At 46.4% G+C, this 21,079-nt stretch overlaps 1 protein-coding gene across 1 annotated transcript in view; it reads right to left on the bottom strand.

Annotated features, from left to right (window-relative positions):
• Positions 1 to 21,079, bottom strand: part of cacna1bb (calcium channel, voltage-dependent, N type, alpha 1B subunit, b) — a 244,990-nt gene that overhangs the window by 17,310 nt on the left and 206,601 nt on the right. Inside the window, exons 39-50 of the mRNA XM_064972460.1 lie at positions 20,389 to 20,454; positions 19,272 to 19,363; positions 18,840 to 18,990; positions 18,441 to 18,568; positions 15,845 to 15,941; positions 5,361 to 5,466; positions 4,940 to 5,047; positions 4,501 to 4,613; positions 4,117 to 4,280; positions 3,666 to 3,777; positions 3,217 to 3,327; positions 1,813 to 1,851 (exon numbers count right to left, since the gene is read on the bottom strand). Of these exons, the coding sequence (XP_064828532.1) occupies positions 1,813 to 1,851; positions 3,217 to 3,327; positions 3,666 to 3,777; positions 4,117 to 4,280; positions 4,501 to 4,613; positions 4,940 to 5,047; positions 5,361 to 5,466; positions 15,845 to 15,941; positions 18,441 to 18,568; positions 18,840 to 18,990; positions 19,272 to 19,363; positions 20,389 to 20,454 (1,287 nt within the window). The remainder of the gene's footprint in view (positions 1 to 1,812; positions 1,852 to 3,216; positions 3,328 to 3,665; positions 3,778 to 4,116; positions 4,281 to 4,500; positions 4,614 to 4,939; positions 5,048 to 5,360; positions 5,467 to 15,844; positions 15,942 to 18,440; positions 18,569 to 18,839; positions 18,991 to 19,271; positions 19,364 to 20,388; positions 20,455 to 21,079) is intronic.

Below are 21,079 nucleotides of genomic sequence, written 5' to 3'. Positions count from 1 at the left end.
CCGCCCCTGTGAAGAGACATGGGTTATAAACTATGAAACACACCCTTCTCTCCCTCCACTATATAAGCCCTTGGCGAAAATGTAACCTCCTGTTCCGGGTACATTAGGATAACGGTCTGATGTCAGAAGGATTAACCACAGAACAAAGCCCACCTCAGCATGAGCTTTGGTTGCGAATGGTATGAACTTTGAACTCTTATTCGCTACAGAAGTGATACCTCCTAGCCGTTGGGTTAGCAGCGGCCGCTGTAAACGTGGAGAGGACAGACAGAGTATTCCGTTTACCACACAATGACGACACTACAATGTATCCCGTTCACCACCAGAGACACTCTTCAAAAGGACTCTGTTGGGCAACACAGCCTTCCATCTACCACCAACCTATTGAAGCGCAGCTCAGAGTAAGTATTTATTTACCAAATGGACGGTAATTTAGAATGCATTAGATTCTGTATTTACGATAGAGTAGCTGATTAATATTGACTGCTATGGATGTAAAATATTACTAGGTCTTTAAGAGTTTATTTGGAAGATAACTGCTCTATACATTTTCTTCTGTGGTGCCTGATTCTCTAGTTAATTACATTTACATGATTAGCTCAATCAGTTAATATTAATTACAGAGAAAGGATTTTATAGAATAGCATGTCATATCACTTAATCCGGCATAGCCAAAGACACGACAATGGTGACTATTAAAACCTTCCCTAACCAGAAACCGTGGATTGATGGCAGCATTTGCGCAAAACTGAAAGTGCAAACCACTGCTTATAATCAGGGCAAGTGACCGGAAACATGACCGAATACAAACAGTGCAGCTATTCCCTCCGCAAGGCAAACAAACAAGCTAAGCGTCAGTATAGAGACAATGTAGAGTCACAATTCAACGGCTCAGACATGAGACAGACATGTGGCATCTACAGTCAATCACGGATTGCAAAAAAGAAAACCAGCCCCGTCGCGGACACCGACGTCTTGCTCCCAGACAAACTAAACAACTTCTTAGCTCGCTTTGAGGACAATACAGTGCCACTGACAAGGCCCACTACCAAAACCTGCAGGCTCTCCTTCACCACAGCCAACGTGAGTAAAACATTTATGTTAACCCTCGCAAGGCTGCCGGCCCAGATGACATTTCTAACCACGTCCTCAGAGCATGTGCAGACCAGCTGGCTGGTGTGTTTACGGACATATTCAATCAATCCCTCTCCCTCATCTCATATGTATATACTGTACACTATACCATCTACTGCATCTTGCCTATGCCGTTTGGCCATCGCTCATCAATATATTTGCATGTATATATTCTTATTCATTCCTTTACACTTGTAAGGTAGTTGTTGTGAAATTGTTAGAATACTTGTTAGATGTTACTGCACGGTCGGAACTAGAAGCACAAGCATTTCACTACACTTGCGTTAACATCTGTTAACCATGTGTATGTGACCGATAACATTTGATTTGATTTGACCTGAATCCATGTCGTAACAACAGCGTCTCCTCTGCGCTAGGCTGCGAAGCCATCGAGCACACCACAGCGCTCAAAACCCCAGGAAACTAAAACTCTGTCCTCTTCCTCCCTAACTTTGGAAAAAAGAACCGTGTGTACCGCTAAACTAACAGTGGGTTAACTCCACCATAGAAAATTAACGTTGAAGGAAAATATTCAAGGAAAGAATCAAGAATATAAGGAAGGATAGAGCCCTCCACAACGCCTCTCAACTACAAAACACTCCCAGCATGCACTGAGAGAGAGATAAAGAGAGAGAAAGAAAGAGAAGAGAGAGAGAGAGGCGGAACAGGTGTACATACTGCCAGGTAGGTCCCAGGTAGGTGGCGAGGGTGGTTCCGCTATCAGACAACACACACAGGAAGGAGGTGGGTACAACATTAGCCATGGGCATCAAGAGGAGGAGAGAGAGGAGAGAGGAGGGAGGAGAAAGGGAAGAGAGGATGGGAGTGGATGGGGAGAAGGAAAGACAGACAGAGAGCAAAGCGAGACAGACAGGATTCATATGGTTAGACACGTAAACCAATCACACAGCTGGAAAAGAGGGTCCGGAAAAGGCCTTCAAGAGGAAAGAAACCTGGACTCCATTCACCACAAGAGCAGGGAGGAAAACATGACAAAAATGAAAGACAGGTACAAAATAAATGTCAGACAAAAAAACTTTAAAGCATTGACTATAACCATAATGGAGGTCGACAAAAAGTCTAGTGTGAAACGTGAAAACAGACAAATGGGTCAAAAGAATAACAAGAAATATGTAGAAATGGTTTTCAATATTTATAAACAGGAAAGCATAGTGAAGATGGAGCATATTCGTAATAAGGTTTAAGCAGTTTCCCACACACTTCTCCACCTGAACTTTTTGGGGGGAGAGAGATTTGCATATTACATTAATATTTCATATTGTGTAGTATTCAAAAAATACTCTGCGTTAAGACAGACAGTTAAGCAGACAATATTCTCCCATGTGGCTCAGTTGGTAGATTATGGCACTTGCAACATCAGGTTGTGGGTTTGACTCCCACGTGGGACCAATACCAAAATGGATGTGCTCACTACTGTAAGTAGCTCTGAATAAGATGTCTGCTAAATGACTGTAGTGTAAAAGGTACAGTGTGCTGCTGGGGACATGACTGTACATTCAGATTTGTTGAGGGAAAAATGAAGAGATGTCACATAAGATCTACATACAAAAAGTCCTATGAGCCCTTGTCAAAAGTGGTACATTGCATATGGAAAAGGGTGACATTTGGGATGCACACAAGGTCAGCAGGATGACTTGATGTGCACTGACAGACAGTGTCTTTGCTTGAGTTAGCCTGTGGCTAACTCAATCCATTTCTAGCTTCCTGCCTTTATATTCAGTCTTTCTTCCACTCGGTCTTTCTCTATATGTTCTCTTTCACGTCAACTACTTTCCCCACTCCCTTCCTCTCTGTGTCTCAATAATATCATCACGAACTACTACCAACTACATGAGAAAGTATTATTGAATACGGTCAAGTTTACTAGTAAAAACGGTGTCATACCATAGATATCAAAACTCATATAAGGTTTACTAGCATTGTCCTAATGTTGACGCCGTCCTAATTGTAGAGTTAATGCTGTTTGATTTGAGCAGGCACCACGTTGGCTGCCCTAGCGGGGTCCTATGTGAGAGAGTACAGGGGAACAGTAAGGAAGTGAGTGAGTGAAGGAGGACTTACATAGTACTGGGAGTCCAGTCTAGGCATGGAGGCTGCTCTGCCATGGCCCTCCAGACCAAAGTAGCCCTCTGAATCAGCACCGTTCTCCGCCTGCCTCATCTCCACTGCTTCCTGAAACAACACACCGTATGCATATAGTTGAGGATACCAGAGTGAATGACGGCGCGGTAGCTGCTTGCTTAATTCACATCTCTGGTTGCAAAACAGCACATTTCCCAAAATTCCCAGCTTCTCCAGATATCCCGGTCGGAAGATTTTAGGATTTCCTGCTTATTCCCTCCTGATACCAGGAGTTTTCCCAACCGAGACTTCGGGAAAACTTTGGAATTTCAGACAAGTTACCAGAATTTGCAACCACTAGTTGTGGGTACCAGAGGTTTAACAGTGAACTATGGTACAATGTTTTTTAGCATAATTCCTATCTTTGGTATTATATATGTACTAAGTACTTGAGGTTTGATGGAGTAGGACACGTCCTCAGTCCGACTGCTGGACAGCTGACCCTCCTGAGACAGCCGATCTCCTGATATGGACTCTTTAATGGCACTTCTAGGGCTTGGTCTGAGGTCACACACGTAAAACACACACAAACACTGTGAGATATCTATCTGGCTCTGCGACCACCATCCCGTGGAGGTCACACAGCCTGAGCGTCCACCTCTCCAAAACTCCCAACCAACGCGTTCATTTAAATGTGGTGACAGTTGGAGAAATTGGTTGAGCCACGCTGAGATTTCGAAATGTCTGAAAGCCAAAGACTCTGATTCACACTACTACGTCTGCCTGTTTCCTTCCTGCGTGCAGTAGTGTATATGCCATGTATCTATACGTTTCTATTGACGAGTGTATCTATACAAAGACTGTATATCTGCTAAGAAAAACATATGGGCGGGCACTCACACTGTGTCACCATTGGTTAGAGAGGTGGTGACGGGCGGGGGCTCTGGCTGAGGCTCTGGTTCAGGTTGTGAGGGGGGCGGGGGCTTGGCAGTGGTGATTGGCGTCTCCTCTTGCATATGGGTCATGGGCATCATGGGGCGGAAGAAGGCTGCTCCCTTTTTATTCTGCAGGAGACAGAGAGATTTCTAGTCATCTGGACCTCCCATCGGCTTTTCTCACTAGAATCAAGTAGAGGTAGTGACAAATTCAATGGATGAGGAGCCTATAACGCGTTAGTCATTTGTGGATGGAGATCGCCCTCAGTGGCGCAGCCCATGCTGTCTCAGAAGCAATTATGGCAAAGTTGAGTCCTCTTTCCAACTCTATGTTGTGGCCATATACTACCTTAATTGTCCCTGTGAAGTCCAGTCCCAGTTGCTGTTCCAGCCTCTTGGCCCGGTTCTGCTTGTAGTAGTCAAAGATCATGAGGGCAGCATAGACCTTCCCCACTGTCAGCTCTCGGTTTACCACCGCAAAGGGGCATATGAGCTCATTGAACTCATCAACTGAAAGGAGTGAATAAAGAAGGAAAAATTAAGAGAGAAAGTCAGTGGAGAAAAGCTGAAGCACGAGTCGTCTTCTCTCCACAACCACTAGATGGCATTGGAAGAGCAGACAGAATGAAGGAGATTATACTGTAGTCAGATTAACACACACACACACACACACACACACACACACACACACACACACACACACACACACACACACACACACACACACACACACACACACACACACACACACACACACACACACACACACACACACCAGTGTCGCCTACTTTTATATGGTGTGACCAGCAGGTCAACAGTCTTCTGAGGCAGGTTAGGCCAGACTCTGGAGATCTCCTTCCTCAGATCAGCATCACACAGGCGCTGAGCCAGCACCCCTGAGGAGAGACACACTCATATGTCACATCAAGTCCATCCACACTTATCAATCAGCAAACACTAACAGACTTGGAACCTCTGACCATGGCAATTTGACTGGTGAACACAGATGCAATTCATTATGACTTGAATGGGGACTCCTTTCTATTCGTTCCAGTTCATTGGTCTCACCGACCAATCAGACCGAGCAGGACAGGTTTTTAGGCCGCCACCCATCTTTTGAATGATTACATATTATTCTTTATTGCTTTACATAAACAATATACACCACATGTGTGTGTGTGTAAGGGGATTAGGTCAGAGGTCACTGACCAGATGCCAGTTTGATCTCCAGAGCGGTGCGGATGAGAGCCATCAGCGTGGACGTGAAGTGCACCGTATTGTCATCGGCGATGGGCATGTTCATTTTGACCAATCGCTAAGGAGAATAGAAACCATGGTGAGGGGCCCATTAGAACACCAATTTTAGCACCTGTTACAATCAATTGCTCTTTGGGCAGGTTCTGTGTGCTGCCTGTAGAGTAGTTCCATGTAAACTGATGGAATTGAGACTGACAAGTCCTGCAGAGACTGAGAGTGTCCTAATAGGGACATCGTACATACAGTGAGAGTGATGTTGACTTTTGACAGCCAGTGGTTTGAATTAGTTTCAGTCCAGCAGACAGAAGAGCTTTCCCAGGAGCACAACAACACAACACAAGACATCCCAGAGAGGAGAGAGAATGTTCAGAGCAACACTCCATGCAAATGGTAATGTGAAAGTCAGACTATGGGTCAAGGTCTGAGATGGACATTGGGAGGGACATGCATAACAAATCAACTGGATGTGCATTAGGACTCCTCAGAACGTGTCAGTGAGTTTCACTCAAAGACTGACAGGAAAATGACGTAGTAGCGATTTACTAGAAGCCATGATGTGTGTGTATGCAGAGTTAGTATTGTTCGGCATTACGTAAATGATAGAAACAGTTCACATGTCAACATGCTTCCAAGGCCCTGGCTGCTATGAAAGGATGAATGAATGAAGACGTATCTGTTTTCTGGGGACACACTCCTCCCCCGAGCCTCTTCATTTTTAGGCGGGTAGCAGAGCAGACAGATCATCTGCATCCCAAATGACACCTTATTCCCGAAATAGTTCATTAAACAGGGAATAGTGCCATTTGAGACTCAGTCATAGTGACATACATGCATGTAGAGCTCCATGAACGGCTAATGGGGAGGAAGGATGAGAATGCCCACAAACACATGCATGCTTCGCAGAGGGGAAGACTGGGAGGGATGAATCCTATTGTCTTCAAGCCAAGTGGAGGGGAATCGCAGATGAGGCATGTGTGTGCAAGCAAGCCTCCCTTGAACTCAAGAGAGCATACTTCCATGCAGGAGCTGTTACAATACAGAAGGAGAGGAGGAGAAGGAGAAGAGGGAAAAGGTTGGGTGGGTGGGTGGGTGGGGGGGGGGACACACACCACCTAGGCATGCAGGGTCTGACATGTCAGGTAGTGCCCAAAGGAAAACCACAGACACGTGAGGCAATCCCACAAACATATAAATACTGTATGTACACATTCTGTCAAACACACACACACACACACACACACACACACACACACACACACACACACACACACACACACACACACACACACACACACACACACACACACACACACACACACACACACACACACACACACACACACACACACACAGGATAAGAGGAAAGAAAAATCCCCACAGGGAGGAAAAGAAAGGTAATTTAGCAGGGAAGCTCAGCTCATAGCCAGAGTGGGAAATTAGCAGTTAGAAACAGAGGGTGACAGACACACACAGGAGTTATAAACAGAGGGTGACAGAGACACACAGGAGTTGTAAACAGAGGGTGACAGAGACACACAGGAGTTATAAACAGAGGGTGACAGAGACACACAGGAGTTGTAAACAGAGGGTGACAGAGACACACAGGAGTTGTAAACAGAGGGTGACACACAGGAGTTATAAACAGAGGGTGACAGAGACACACAGGAGTTGTTAACAGAGGGTGACAGAGACACACAGGAGTTATAAACAGAGGGTGACAGAGACACACAGGAGTTATAAACAGAGGGTGACAGAGGGATAACAGAGGAGTTGTAAACAGAGGGTGACAGAGACACACAGGAGTTATAAACAGAGGGTGACAGAGACACACAGGAGTTATAAACAGAGGGTGACAGAGACACACAGGAGTTATAAACAGAGGGTGACAGAGACACACAGGAGTTGTAAACAGAGGGTGACAGAGACACACAGGAGTTATAAACAGAGGGTGACAGAGACACACAGGAGTTAAAAACAGAGGGTGACAGAGGGACAACAGAGGAGTTATAAACAGAGGGTGATAGAGTTGCCTCCGTGTTGTTTCCATGCTGCTGCGCTGTTTGTGGGTACTTGGCTACCTACCAAACGTTCAGCTTTTTACTATTAAAAACCGATTAATCAAACTCTTCATTTCACAACTTTACCTTAGTTTTGCCTTCACTCAACTTTTTCACCACGGACGATATATATGGACATGGATCTGCAGGACCTCCACCAGCCGAAGACAAGTAACATTATGTCTTCTCATTGCAGTCGCTGTACTCATTATATGGAGGAGAACTATCTCCTCATCGTGAGGATAGCCAAGTTGCAAGCCCATGTTCAGATGAAATCTTAAACTAGGGCAATTGAAGCGTAGGAAAGGGTCTGTGCTGCCAGTAAGCACAGGTACAGTGGTAGTGGTAACCCCCCTGCTCAGTCCCCTCAGCCGGACAATTTTGTCACTGCTTCTGGAAAAAAATGCTGTTGGCTCAACCGATGTCGCTCAATCAGCTGATAGAAACGTTCAACCGGTTTTCCCCATTTAAGCAACGAGTCGGAGTCAGATCTCTGCACCACCCGATACGTGGTCTGAGCCTTCTCAGATCTCTGCACCACCCGATACGTGGTCTGAGCCTTCTCAGATCTCTCCACCACCCGATATGTGGTCTGAGCCTTCTCAGCCTCCCACCATTAGCGACAACAAATTTAAAAACCTCGTCATTGCCGATTCCATTACTCACAATATTAGACTCGCAGTACGTCTCTGTGGATGTTATGTCCTCTGACAGATCAATGGTATGTTTCGGTGTTCTTCAAGGTTCTGTTCTAGGGCCACTATTGTTCTCACTTTATATCCTACCTCTTGGTGATGGTATTTGGAAACAGAATGTCATTTTTCACTGCTATGCAGATGACACACAGCTGTACATTTCAGTGAAACACGTTGAAGCCCCAAAACTGCCTACCATGGAAGCCTGTGTTTTAGACATAAGGAAGTGGATGGTGGCAAAACAGAGATGCTCGTTGTAGGTCCCAAGAAACAAAGACCATGGTGCTTGCCTACGGAGCTGTGAGGGGAACGGCACCGCAGTACCTCCAGGCTCTGATCAGGCCCTACACCCAAACAAGGGCACTGCGTTCATCCACCTCTGGCCTGCTCGCCTCCCTACCACTGAGGAAGTACAGTTCCCGCTCAGCCCAGTCAAAACTGTTCGCTGCTCTGGCCCCCCAATGGTGGTCCCTCACGACGCCAGGACAGCGGAGTCAATCACCACCTTCCGGAGACACCTGAGGATGATAAGTAATCCTTCTCACCCCCCCCCTTAAATGATTTAGATGCACTATTGTAAAGTGGCTGTTCCACTGGATGTCAGAAGGTGAATTCACCAATTTGTAAGTCGCTCTGGATAAGAGCGTCTGCTAAATGACTTAAATGTAAATGTAAATGTAAAGAGATCTGCTGTCAGATCTGACAATGAATGTTGATGGTTGCACAGTCATCTCAAATAAAACTGTGAAGGACCTTGGCGTGATTCTGGACCCTGATCTCTCTTTTGACAAACATGTACACATTTTTCAAGCGTAGATTTTTTTCCACCTTCAAAACATTACTAAAATCTGAAACATTCTGTCCAAAAATGATGCTGAATAGCTAATCCATGCTTTTGTCACTTCAAGATTAGACTACTGCAATGCTCTACACTTCGAATACCCAGATAAGGCACTAAATAAACTTCTGCTACTGCTAAATACAGCTGCTAGAATCTTGACAAGAACCCAAAGTTTTTATCATATTACTCCAGGCACTACACATGAGTCCTGTTAAGGCTTGGGGTGATTTCAAGGTTTTATTGTTAACCTACAAAAACACTACATGGACTAGTTCTTCCTATCTCTCTGAATTGGTCCTGTCGTACATACCTACACATACGCTAGGGTCACAAGACGCAGGCCTCCTTATTGTTCCTAGAATTTCTAAGCAAACAGCTGGAGACAGGGCTTTCTCCTATAGAGCAACATTTTTATGGAAGTCTGCCGATCTCAACCTTTAAGTCTTTACTGAAGACTCATCTCTTCAGTGGGTCCTATGATTGAGCGTTGTCTGGCCCAGTGGTGTGAAGGTGAACGGCAAGGCACTGGAGCAATGAACCACCCTTGCTGTCGCTGCCTCGCCGGCTCCCCTCTCTCCACTGGGATTCTCTGCCTCTGACCCTATTATGGGGGGGGGGCTCAGTCACTGGCTTGCTCTCCCATGCCATCCCTATGAAGGGCGTATCACATCATGCCAAGCTTTTTTTCACCGTAGTCAACTTGAATGGGTTGAGTCACTGACGTGATCTTTCTGTCCAGCTTGTGCGGTGGTGAAGGTCTTTGGGCGCTATACTAGACCTTGTCTCAGGGTAGCAAGTATATGGTCTGTTGATATCTCTTTGGTGGTGTGGGGGCTGTGCTCTGGCAAAGTGGGTGTGGTTATATCCTGCCTGGTTGGCCCTGTCCAGTGTCCCTAAACCCTCCCTCCCTCCCAGAGGACCTGTGCACTAGGACCACCTGGCCTGATGACTCCTGGCAGTCCCCGTCCATCTGATCATGCTGCTGATCCAGTTTCTGCTGTTCTGCCTGTGGCTATGGAACCCTGACCTGTTCACCGGAAGTGCTACATTATCCCAGACCTGCTGTTTCGACCCTCTCTCTCCCTCTTTCCTTCTCTCTCTCTCTACCGCACCTGCTGTCTCGACCTCTGAAATTTCGGGCTATGAAAAGCCAATTGACATTTACTCCTGAGGTGCTGACCTGTTGCGCCCTCTATAACCACTGTGATTATTATTTGACCCTGATGGTCGACTATGAACTTTTGAACATCTTGAAGAACGATCTGGCCTTAATAGCCATGTACTCTAAGAATCTCCATCCAGCACAGCCAAAAGATGACTGGTCACCCCTCAGAGTCTGGTTCCTCTCTAGGTTTCTTCCTAGGTTCCAGCCATTCTAGGGAGTTATTCCCAACAACCATGCTTCTACATCTGCATTGCTTGCCCTTTGGGGTTTTAGGCTGGGTTTCTGTATAAGCACTTTGTCACAACTGCTGAAAAAAGGGCTTTATAAATAAATGTGATTGATTGAACAGAGGAGTTAAAAACAGAGGGTGACAGAGGGACAACAGAGGAGTTGTAAACAGAGGGTGACAGAGACACACAGGAGTTATAAACAGAGAGTGACAGAGACACACAGGAGTTATAAACAGAGGGTGACAGAGACACACAGGAGTTATAAACAGAGGGTGACAGAGACACACAGGAGTTATAAACAGGGGGTGACAGAGACACACAGGAGTTGTAAACAGAGGGTGACAGAGACACGACACAGGAGTTGTAAACAGAGGGTGACGGAGACACACAGGAGTTATAAACAGAGGGTGACAGAGACACACAGGAGTTATAAACAGAGGGTGACAGAGACACACAGGAGTTATAAACAGAGGGTGACAGAGACACACAGGAGTTGTAAACAGAGGGTGACAGAGACACACAGGAGTTATAAACAGAGGGTGACAGAGACACACAGGAGTTATAAACAGAGGGTGACAGAGACACACAGGAGTTGACAGAGACAACACAGGAGTTATAAACAGAGGGTGACAGAGACACACAGGAGTTATAAACAGAGGGTGACAGAGACACACAGGAGTTATAAACAGAGGGTGACAGAGACACACAGGAGTTATAAACAGAGGGTGACAGAGACACACAGGAGATTATAAACAGAGGGTGACAGAGACACAACAGGAGACAGAGGGTGACACAGGAGTTGTAAACAGAGGGTGACAGAGGGACAACAGAGGAGTTATAAACAGAGGGTGACAGAGACACACAGGAGTTATAAACAGAGGGTGACAGAGACACACAGGAGTTATAAACAGAGGGTGACAGAGGGACAACAGAGGAGTTATAAACAGAGGGTGACAGAGGGACAACAGAGGAGTTATAAACAGAGGGTGACAGAGGGACACACAGGAGTTATAAACAGAGGGTGACAGAGACACACAGGAGTTATAAACAGAGGGTGACAGAGGTACAACAGAGGAGTTGTAAACAGAGGGTGACAGAGGAACAACAGAGGAGTTATAAACAGAGGGTGACAGAGGGACAACAGAGGAGTTATAAACAGAGGGTGACAGAGACACACAGGAGTTATAAACAGAGGGTGACAGAGACACACAGGAGTTATAAACAGAGGGTGACAGAGACACACAGGAGTTATAAACAGAGGGTGACAGAGACACACAGGAGTTATAAACAGAGGGTGACAGAGACACACAGGAGTTATAAACAGAGGGTGACAGAGACACACAGGAGTTATAAACAGAGGGTGACAGAGACACACAGGAGTTATAAACAGAGGGTGACAGAGACACACAGGAGTTAAACAGAGGGTAAACAGAGGGTGACAGAGACGCAAGACAGGAGTTATAAACAGAGGGTGACAGAGACACACAGGAGTTATAAACAGAGGGTGACAGAGACACACAGGAGTTATAAACAGAGGGTGACAGAGACACACAGGAGTTATAAACAGAGGGTGACAGAGACACACAGGAGTTATAAACAGAGGGTGACAGAGACACACAGGAGTTATAAACAGAGGGTGACAGAGGGACAACAGAGGAGTTATAAACAGAGGGTGACAGAGACACAACACAGGAGTTATAAACAGAGGGTGACAGAGACACAGGAGTTGTAAACAGAGGGTGACAGAGACACACAGGAGTTTGTGACAGAGGGACAACAGAGTGTGACAGAGGGACAACAGAGGAGTTGTAAACAGAGGGACACACAGGAGTTTGTAAACAGAGGGTGACAGAGGGACAACAGAGGAGTTATAAACAGAGGGTGACAGAGGGTGACAGAGACAACACAGGAGTTATAAACAGAGGTGACAGAGGGACAACAGAGGAGTTGTAGAGGAGTTGTAAACAGAGGTGACAGAGGGACAACAGAGGAGTTGTAAACAGAGGGTGACAGAGGGACAACAGAGGAGTTATAAACAGAGAGTGACAGAGGGACAACAGAGGAGTTGTAAACAGAGGGTGACAGAGGGACAACAGAGGAGTTGTAAACAGAGTGTGACAGAGGGACAACAGAGGAGTTGTAAACAGAGTGTGACAGAGGGACAATAGAGGAGTTATAAACAGAGGGTGACAGAGGGACAACAGAGGAGTTGTAAACAGAGTGTGACAGAGGGACAACAGAGGAGTTGTAAACAGAGAGGTGACAGAGGAGGGAGGGTGACAGACACAGAGGAGTTGTAAACAGAGACACACAGGAGTTGTAAACAGAGTGTGACAGAGACACACAGGAGTTGTAAACAGAGGGTGACAGAGGGACAACAGAGGAGTTATAAACAGAGGGTGACAGAGGGACAACAGAGGAGTTGTAAACAGAGGGTGACAGAGGGACAACAGAGGAGTTATAAACAGAGGGTGACAGAGACACACAGGAGTTATAAACAGAGGGTGACAGAGGGACAACAGAGGAGTTATAAACAGAGGGTGACAGAGACACACAGGAGTTATAAACAGAGGGTGACAGAGACACACAGGAGTTATAAACAGAGGGTGACAGAGACAGGGTGACAGGAGTTATAAACAGAGGGTGACAGAGACACACAGGAGTTATAAACAGAGGGTGACAGAGACACACAGGAGACAGAGGGTGACAGACAGGAGTTATAAACAGAGGGTAAACAGAGGGTAACAGAGGGAGAGGACAACAGACACACAGGAGTTATAAACAGAGGGTGACAGAGACACACAGGAGTTATAAACAGAGGGTGACAGAGACACACAGGAGTTATAAACAGAGGGTGACAGAGGGACACAGGAGTTGTAAACAGAGGTGACAGAGGGACAACAGAGGAGTTTAAACAGAAACAGGAGTTGTAAACAGAGTGTGACAGAGGGACAACAGAGGAGTTATAAACAGAGGGTGACAGAGGTGACAGAGACACACAGGAGTTGTAAACAGAGTGTGACAGAGGGACAACAGAGGAGTTGTAAACAGAGAGGGGTGACAGAGGACAGACAACAGAGGAGTTGTAAACAGAGGGTGACAGAGGGACAACAGAGGAGTTGTAAACAGAGGGTGACAGAGGGACAACAGAGGAGTTGTAAACAGAGTGTGACAGAGGGACAACAGAGGAGTTGTAAACAGAGTGTGACAGAGGGACAATAGAGGAGTTATAAACAGAGTGTGACAGAGGGTGACAGAGGGACAACAGAGGAGTTATAAACAGAGACAGAGGGTGACAGAGGAGGACAACAGAGGAGTTGTAAACAGAGAGTGACAGAGGGACAACAGAGAGGAGTTATAAACAGAGAGGAGTTGTAAACAGAGGTGACAGAGGGACAACAGAGGAGTTGTAAACAGAGGGTGACAGAGGGACAACAGAGGAGTTGTAAACAGAGGGTGACAGAGGGACAACAGAGGAGTTGTAAACAGAGTGACAGTGACAGAGAGGACACAGAGGAGTTATAAACAGAGTGTGACAGAGAGGAGTTATAAACAGAGGGTGACAGAGGGACAACAACAGAGGAGTTATAAACAGAGGGTGACAGAGACACACAGGAGTTATAAACAGAGTGTGACAGAGGGATAACAGAGGAGTTGTAAACAGAGGGTGACAGAGGGACAACAGAGGAGTTATAAACAGAGGGTGACAGAGGGACAACAGAGGAGTTGTAAACAGAGGGTGACAGAGGGACAACAGAGGAGTTGTAAACAGAGGGTGACAGAGGGACAACAGAGGAGTTGTAAACAGAGGGTGACAGAGGGACAACAGAGGAGTTGTAAACAGAGGGTGACAGAGGGACAATAGAGGAGTTGTAAACAGAGTGTGACAGAGGGACAACAGAGGAGTGACAGAGGGACAACAGAGGAGTTGTAAACAGAGGGTGACAGAGGGACAACAGAGGAGTTGTAAACAGAGGGTGACAGAGGGACAACAGGAGTTATAAACAGAGTGTGAGGAGTTATAAACAGAGGGTGACAGAGGGACAGAGTGTGACAGAGGGAGGAGTTGTAAACAGAGGGTGACAGAGGGACAACAGAGGAGTTATAAACAGAGGGTGACAGAGGGACAACAGAGGAGTTATAAACAGAGGGTGACAGAGACACACAGGAGTTATAAACAGAGGGTGACAGAGGGACAACAGAGGAGTTATAAACAGAGGGTGACAGAGACACACAGGAGTTATAAACAGAGGGTGACAGAGGGACAACAGAGGAGTTATAAACAGAGGGTGACAGAGGGACAACAGAGGAGTTATAAACAGAGGGTGACAGAGGGACAACAGAGGAGTTATAAACAGAGGGTGACAGAGGGACAACAGAGGAGTTATAAACAGAGGGTGACAGAGGGACAACAGAGGAGTTATAAACAGAGGGTGACAGAGGGACAACAGAGGAGTTGTAAACAGAGGGTGACAGAGGGACAACAGAGGAGTTGTAAACAGAGGGTGACAGAGACACACAGGAGCCCCTGCGTTCATTAAGGAGGGAGTGGAGCGAGATGCATTTTCCACAACAGCAAAGGTAAGAAAGAAGAAAGTAAAAATGAGACGTAAAAAAAATGTCTTCGCTCATTTCTCCCTGTTCATTAATCTCTCTAAAGCAGGAGTTCTATTTGGAGACCCCACACACGTCAGATCCAACTAGTCGCTTGGCAGACGTTCTTATCCAGGGCACGGCGAGGTCTGTCTTAACCATGATTCATCTCGACAGCTGTGTACGCGCTGAAGCCACTCATGGTAAGTACAATACACTCAGAGGTAAATGCTATACACAGAGTGTACCTGAGGGCTGAACCAGATTTACCCTGGTCCACAATACAAGCTCTCTAAATACTGCAGCTCAACACAGCCCAGCCCATCGAGTATAGACTGGAGAAGAGGGGTTTATTACTCGACCATATGTCTCCATCTCTTCTTAACCTCATATTCATTATCTGCTTTCATGTGACAACAGCCTGTTTGGTTAAATCGATAGGAAGAAGAGGTCCTAAGAATGTGTCGATGTCATCAAAGTACAAACGGTGATTTTTCAAAACCCGCCATGAGATTTTAGCTAACGTCTTGGTAATAGTGTGGCTTGTGTCGACTGTCTGTCTTGACTTCTTCTTAGTTGAACATGACTAAAACACAGTCTAAAAACAAAACGAGTCTAAATGGCCAGACAGTGAAGTGAGCACGATAAACGCCAAAAGCTGAGAGGGAGCAGAAGGCAGAAGAGAATGTCACAAACAGACAGGGAGAGCAACAACGAGGAAAAAACGAGAGCCCAGCAGGAAGTGGCTGTGACAGTCGGACAGAAGCCGGGAGACACAGGACAGGTGGGAGTGAGCGGCAGAAGTGAGAGGAATATTGCCGGGGGAGGAAGGGAGAGGAGGGGGAAAGGGTCTACCTTATAGGCGATTCTGGGCGGGCATTTCTTTCCCACACCCAGCGGAGGGGACATGTGGCGGAGCATCTCGTGCATATCAAGGTAGGTCATACGGCCACTTCACAGGGGTAGATGTCACAGGGGTCAAACAGAGGTCAAAGAGAGAGATGGAGGTATCCAGAAAAGGTTGGAGGAGGACGGAGTTAGAAATGACCAAAAGAGGACAGTAAAAACAGTAGAGAAAATGGCAAAAACAGAAATCTGTGTTATTTTAGATTTCCAGGGCAGTGGATTCCATGGCGGGATCTCATCCCTGTCCTGCCTAAGACAGGGATGTATCCCAGGATTGGACAGGAGGAGGGTGGGGTCTTTTCCCAGGAGTTCCCTGAGGAGAGACGACGACAGGATGTTGGATTGAGACATGTGCAGCATATATTCAGTATGTCAGGGGGAGGTTGTGGCGTCACTGTTCAGATGTCATCTGTTTCTGCATGCTACGAGACATCAGCTGCAACCAAATTGAACACAGGAAACAAAGCACACAATGCTCATAACCTTTTGCTTTACTCGGCGTTGGTTTAAACAGTCTCTTGAGCCAACTTCGAGAAACCATACAGACCTACTGCATACAGCATACTGTGCTGTATTCAGTATGGTGAAGAAATAATTTGATGGTGAAGCCTGGCCAGTATACTGTAACGAGACCTACATTGTGGCATTGTTTTCCATTAGTTCCCATGGTTACCCACCAGCCGGTTAGTATGGAAGGTGTATGCTTGTGTGTTTGTGTGTGGTGGAATCCCTGGACCTAGGAGTCATTCACAGCCAATCATTTTCCACTTCCACCACATCCCTTTATGATTAAGGGGTGTGTGGGGTTGCAAACCTTGTAGGCCACCCTATTAGGGCACTTCTTCCCTAAGCCGAGAGGAGGCGAGATACAACGCAACAATTTGTACATATCCTGATAGCATATCCTTCCGCTGTAAAAGACACAGGTTAAAAAGAGGTTAGGACACAAACATTTCTGCTCCTGTGACTTAACATATTCATTATATCCTCCATTGTATGCAGTCATGGTCATTGAATAAAGTACACCTGTAGATAGTGCAGATATACAAAACCTTTGGAACACCGTTTCCCGTGTGTATCAAAGAATGATCCACCACCCGAAGACATCAAGTCAACTTGACACAACTGTGGGAAACACCTTCTTAATATTCAGTTGCACTCCCTTTACCCCCCAGAACAGCCTAAATTCTTTGGGGCATGGACTCTACAAGGTGTTGAAAGCGTTCCACAGGGATGCTGGCCTATGTTGACACCAATGCTTCCCACAGTTGTGTCAAGTTGGCTGGATGTCCATTGGGTGGTGGACCATTCTTGATACACACGGGAAACTATCGAGTGTGCAAATTCCAGCAGTGTTGCCGTTCTTGACACACTCAAACCGGTGCGCCTGGCACCTACTACCACACCTCATTCAAAGGCACTTAAATCTTACATCTTGCCCATTCACCCTCTGAATGGCACACAGACACAATCCATGTCTAAATTGTCTCAAGGCTTAAAACTCCTTCTTTAACCCATCTCCTCCCCTTCATCCACACTGTTTGAAGTGGATTTAACAAGTGACATCAATAAAGGATCAAAGACTTCCCCTGGATTCACCTTGTCAGTCTATGTCATGGAAAGAGCAGATGTTCCTAATGTTTTGTACACTCGGTGTATAAATAACAAGCTTACCTATAGTCAGACATGACTACATGGTTCCTGGGAGGTTATAAGCCTACGTCCCAAATTGAACCCTACTTTTGAGTCTGCATGTAAGGAAAAGGATGCCATTTGGGACCAGTGGAGGCTGGTGAGGGGAGGACGGCTCATAATAATGGCTGGAACGGAGCAAATGGAATGGCATCAAACACATAGAAACCATGTTTGGCCTATTTGATACCATTCCACCTACTCCGCTCCAGCCGTTACCACGAGCCTGGGATGATTCCTCCCCTTAATGGCTGCGTCTAACATCGGAGGGCCACAGGGGATGAGACTGAGCAACAGAGTCTGGATCTGTGTCCCAAATGGCACCCTATTCCCTATATAGTGCACTACTTTTGACGAGGGCCCATAGGGAATAGGTTGGCAAATATGACATTTTGGACTTCTCATCCTGGTGCAAATCAGCCAAACGTTTTATTTTTGCTCTTAGAGTCCCAGTATTTCTCAATGGGTTCTGGTGAAGACTTTGGGAAGCGGTGGAGATAGATAAAGCTGTGTTGTGTGATTCAAATGACAGACAGAGAGGAGCTTTGGAGCCGGCAGCTTAGTGAGGGGAGCGGATGGCAGAGTGGAACCATGGATTTACATGCATCTATTCGGCACTCCAGGGCCCGTCTTAACGTCACTCAGAAGTGCCCTCCCTGACGGTCAAACGTCGTCAAACGTCACAGAGTCATCCCACTGGAACTTAGAGACAACTTTGTTGTGTCGGCGACTATTTGCTGTACCCCTGACAATCATGGCCATCTCTTACCTTCACCTCTTCACTACTGAACCTGAAACAGACGCTGTCTTGACAAAGGGGGCGGGGGGGGGGTGGAGGATTACAGATACGTACCAGGCTGCAGGGTCGTACTCGGCCCAGACGCGGATAAATTCGTCCAGGTGGTGAGGCCCCAGGATGGAGGCATCTCTGGTTAGGTACTCAAAGTTGTCCATGATGACCGCCACAAAAAGGTTGAGCATCTGGAGGGAGAGAGAGGGAGGTGGAGAGGCAAGAGTTTCCATCGCAAGTGGTCAAGTTGTGGTCAACAACATTGTGTCACAGAGACAGAGAAGACTCAAGTGGCCAACAAGAAGGGACTGACCAATAATAACTGGACCATTTCATCAGAGTAAGATGAGCACTGTGTGGGTAACGTGCACATGTGAGGAGATACTGTATGTGTCTGTATCCTGAGTGGTTATTCATTGCTGATCATTGGTCATTCACTGCACATGGGACATTCATACTGACCAGGAAGGAGCAGAGGAAGATGAAGGAGACAAAGTAGAAGTAAGCAAAATCACTGCCACATTCCTTCCCTCCGGACCCTGACAGTTTATCACACGGACGGTTACTCAGACACGACAGCATGATCTCATGCCACGCCTCGCCTGTTGCACTCCTGCGACACACACACACACACACACACACACACACACACACACACACACACACACACACACACACACACACACACACACACACACACACACACACACACACACATGGTATATGTAAACAAATACACATCATTGGAAACTACACAGTAAATCCCATCACAAACACCACCATGGGCATGAGGAACTACATGTCTCTTTTACGACATTACATTGCAATATAAAGAACAGGCCGATATGTGGCAAAACGTCTAATAGAACAGGAAGAATGTGGAGACATGGTCACCTGAACAGAAGCATCAGAGACTGAAAGAATGTCTGGAAGTTGTTGTGGTGGTTGATGGCCGATTCCTCATTCAGCTCAATGTTTCCAAACACCTGAAGTAAGCAGAAAGGGCCGGCGTAGCAGTTCGAGAGATTCCCTGTATGCTATCTATGGTCCCAAATGGGCCCCTATTCCCTATATAGTGCATGCCGTTTAACCAGAGCTCTATGGGTCCAGGTAAGATGTAGTGCACTATGTATGGGATGTGGGGCCATTTCTATCTCCAAAAAACACATTAGCCACTTTTGTCAGGAATCACTATCTTTCTCAAATCGCGCCAGAAGACTGTGTGTGTGTGTGTGTGTGTGTGTGTGTGTGTGTGTGTGTGTGTGTTGTGTTTGTGTGTGTGTTGTGTGTGTGTGTGTGTGTGTGTGTGTGTGTGTGCGTGCGTGCGTGCGTGCGTGCGTGCGTGCGTGCGTGCGTGCGTGTGTGTGTGAAGCATGGAAGACGGAAGGCATAGTGGTTATGTTGTATAGCTATCGAGAGATGTTGATAATCTGTGTGTGTGTGTGTGTGTGTGTGTGTGTGTGTGTGTGTGTGAAGCATGGAAGACGGAAGGCATAGTGGTTATGTTGTATAGCTATCGAGGGATGTTGATAATCTAATAACAAGAGAATCCAAAGACATGGCGACGTCCTCTATCCTACCCAAATCTACACTTATAGCATCCCAAATGGCACCCTATTCCCAATATAGTGCACTACTTTTGATATTCCCTCTATAGTGCACCACATTTGACCAGGACCCATAGGTATTACGTGCACCGCATAGTGAAAAGCGTGCTATTTGGGATGCACTGTTAGTCCTGATGATAACAAAGAGCCAGATAAGCTTCTGTTGGTGTTATGTTTGTCACTAATTATGGGGGGGGGGTATCCTGATCAAGCCCTCCGGGGCACCATAGTCATTAAACAGCATCGCTGATTAAACGGTGGCTCTTTTACCAGAAGTCACAATTACCATTGATTTACAATGCTAATCTAGTGGAGGGAACATACCTTCATTCAGCATTTTACAATGTTGTCTATCACCATGGCTTCCTTTTAAATGAGCAATCAACTCTAAAGGTATGACTCACCTGCATGCCGATGATGGCATAGATGAAGAAGAGCATAGCGATGAGGAGGCAGACGTAAGGTAGGGCCTGGAAATAGAAAACACAGACACACAAGAGAAAGCCCAGTGAGGTTTAATGTATGGGACACAGCAGCCAACTTTAGCCTTAATCACAAATGTATATCCCAGCCAAGGAATAGAGTAAAGATACCTTTTAACACTGCAGCAACTATCTGTACTCTACTGACTTTATTGTCCCTGTGGGGAAATTTTGTTGCAGTGTCATGTACACGTTTAAAGTGGCTTTTCAATAGCAAAACAAATTGACAATACAACTTTCATAACAGCTACAAACCACTAAAAAGAGACGAGCCTGCTGGCCTTACTGGGTCTATAGGAACATTAGCCTGCTGGCCTTACTGGGTCGGTAGGAACATTAGCCTGCTGGCCTTACTGGGTCGGTAGGAACATTAGCCTGCTGGTCTTACTGGGTCGATTGGAACATTAGCCTGCTGGTCTTACTGGGTCGATTGGAACATTAGCCTGCTGGCCTTACTGGGTCGATTGGAACATTAGCCTGCTGGCCTTACTGGGTCGATTGGAACATTAGCCTGTTGGCCTTACTGGGTCTATAGGAACATTAGCCTGCTGGCCTTACTGGGTCGATTGGAACATTAGCCTGCTGGCCTTACTGGGTCGATTGGAACATTAGC

This window comes from Oncorhynchus masou, chromosome 8 (genome assembly GCF_036934945.1).
Source record: "Oncorhynchus masou masou isolate Uvic2021 chromosome 8, UVic_Omas_1.1, whole genome shotgun sequence".
In the NCBI taxonomy this organism is placed as follows: Eukaryota; Metazoa; Chordata; class Actinopteri; order Salmoniformes; family Salmonidae; genus Oncorhynchus; species Oncorhynchus masou.
The sequence above is the reverse complement of the archived record's forward strand: the minus strand, read 5'-3'. Positions and strand labels throughout refer to the sequence as shown.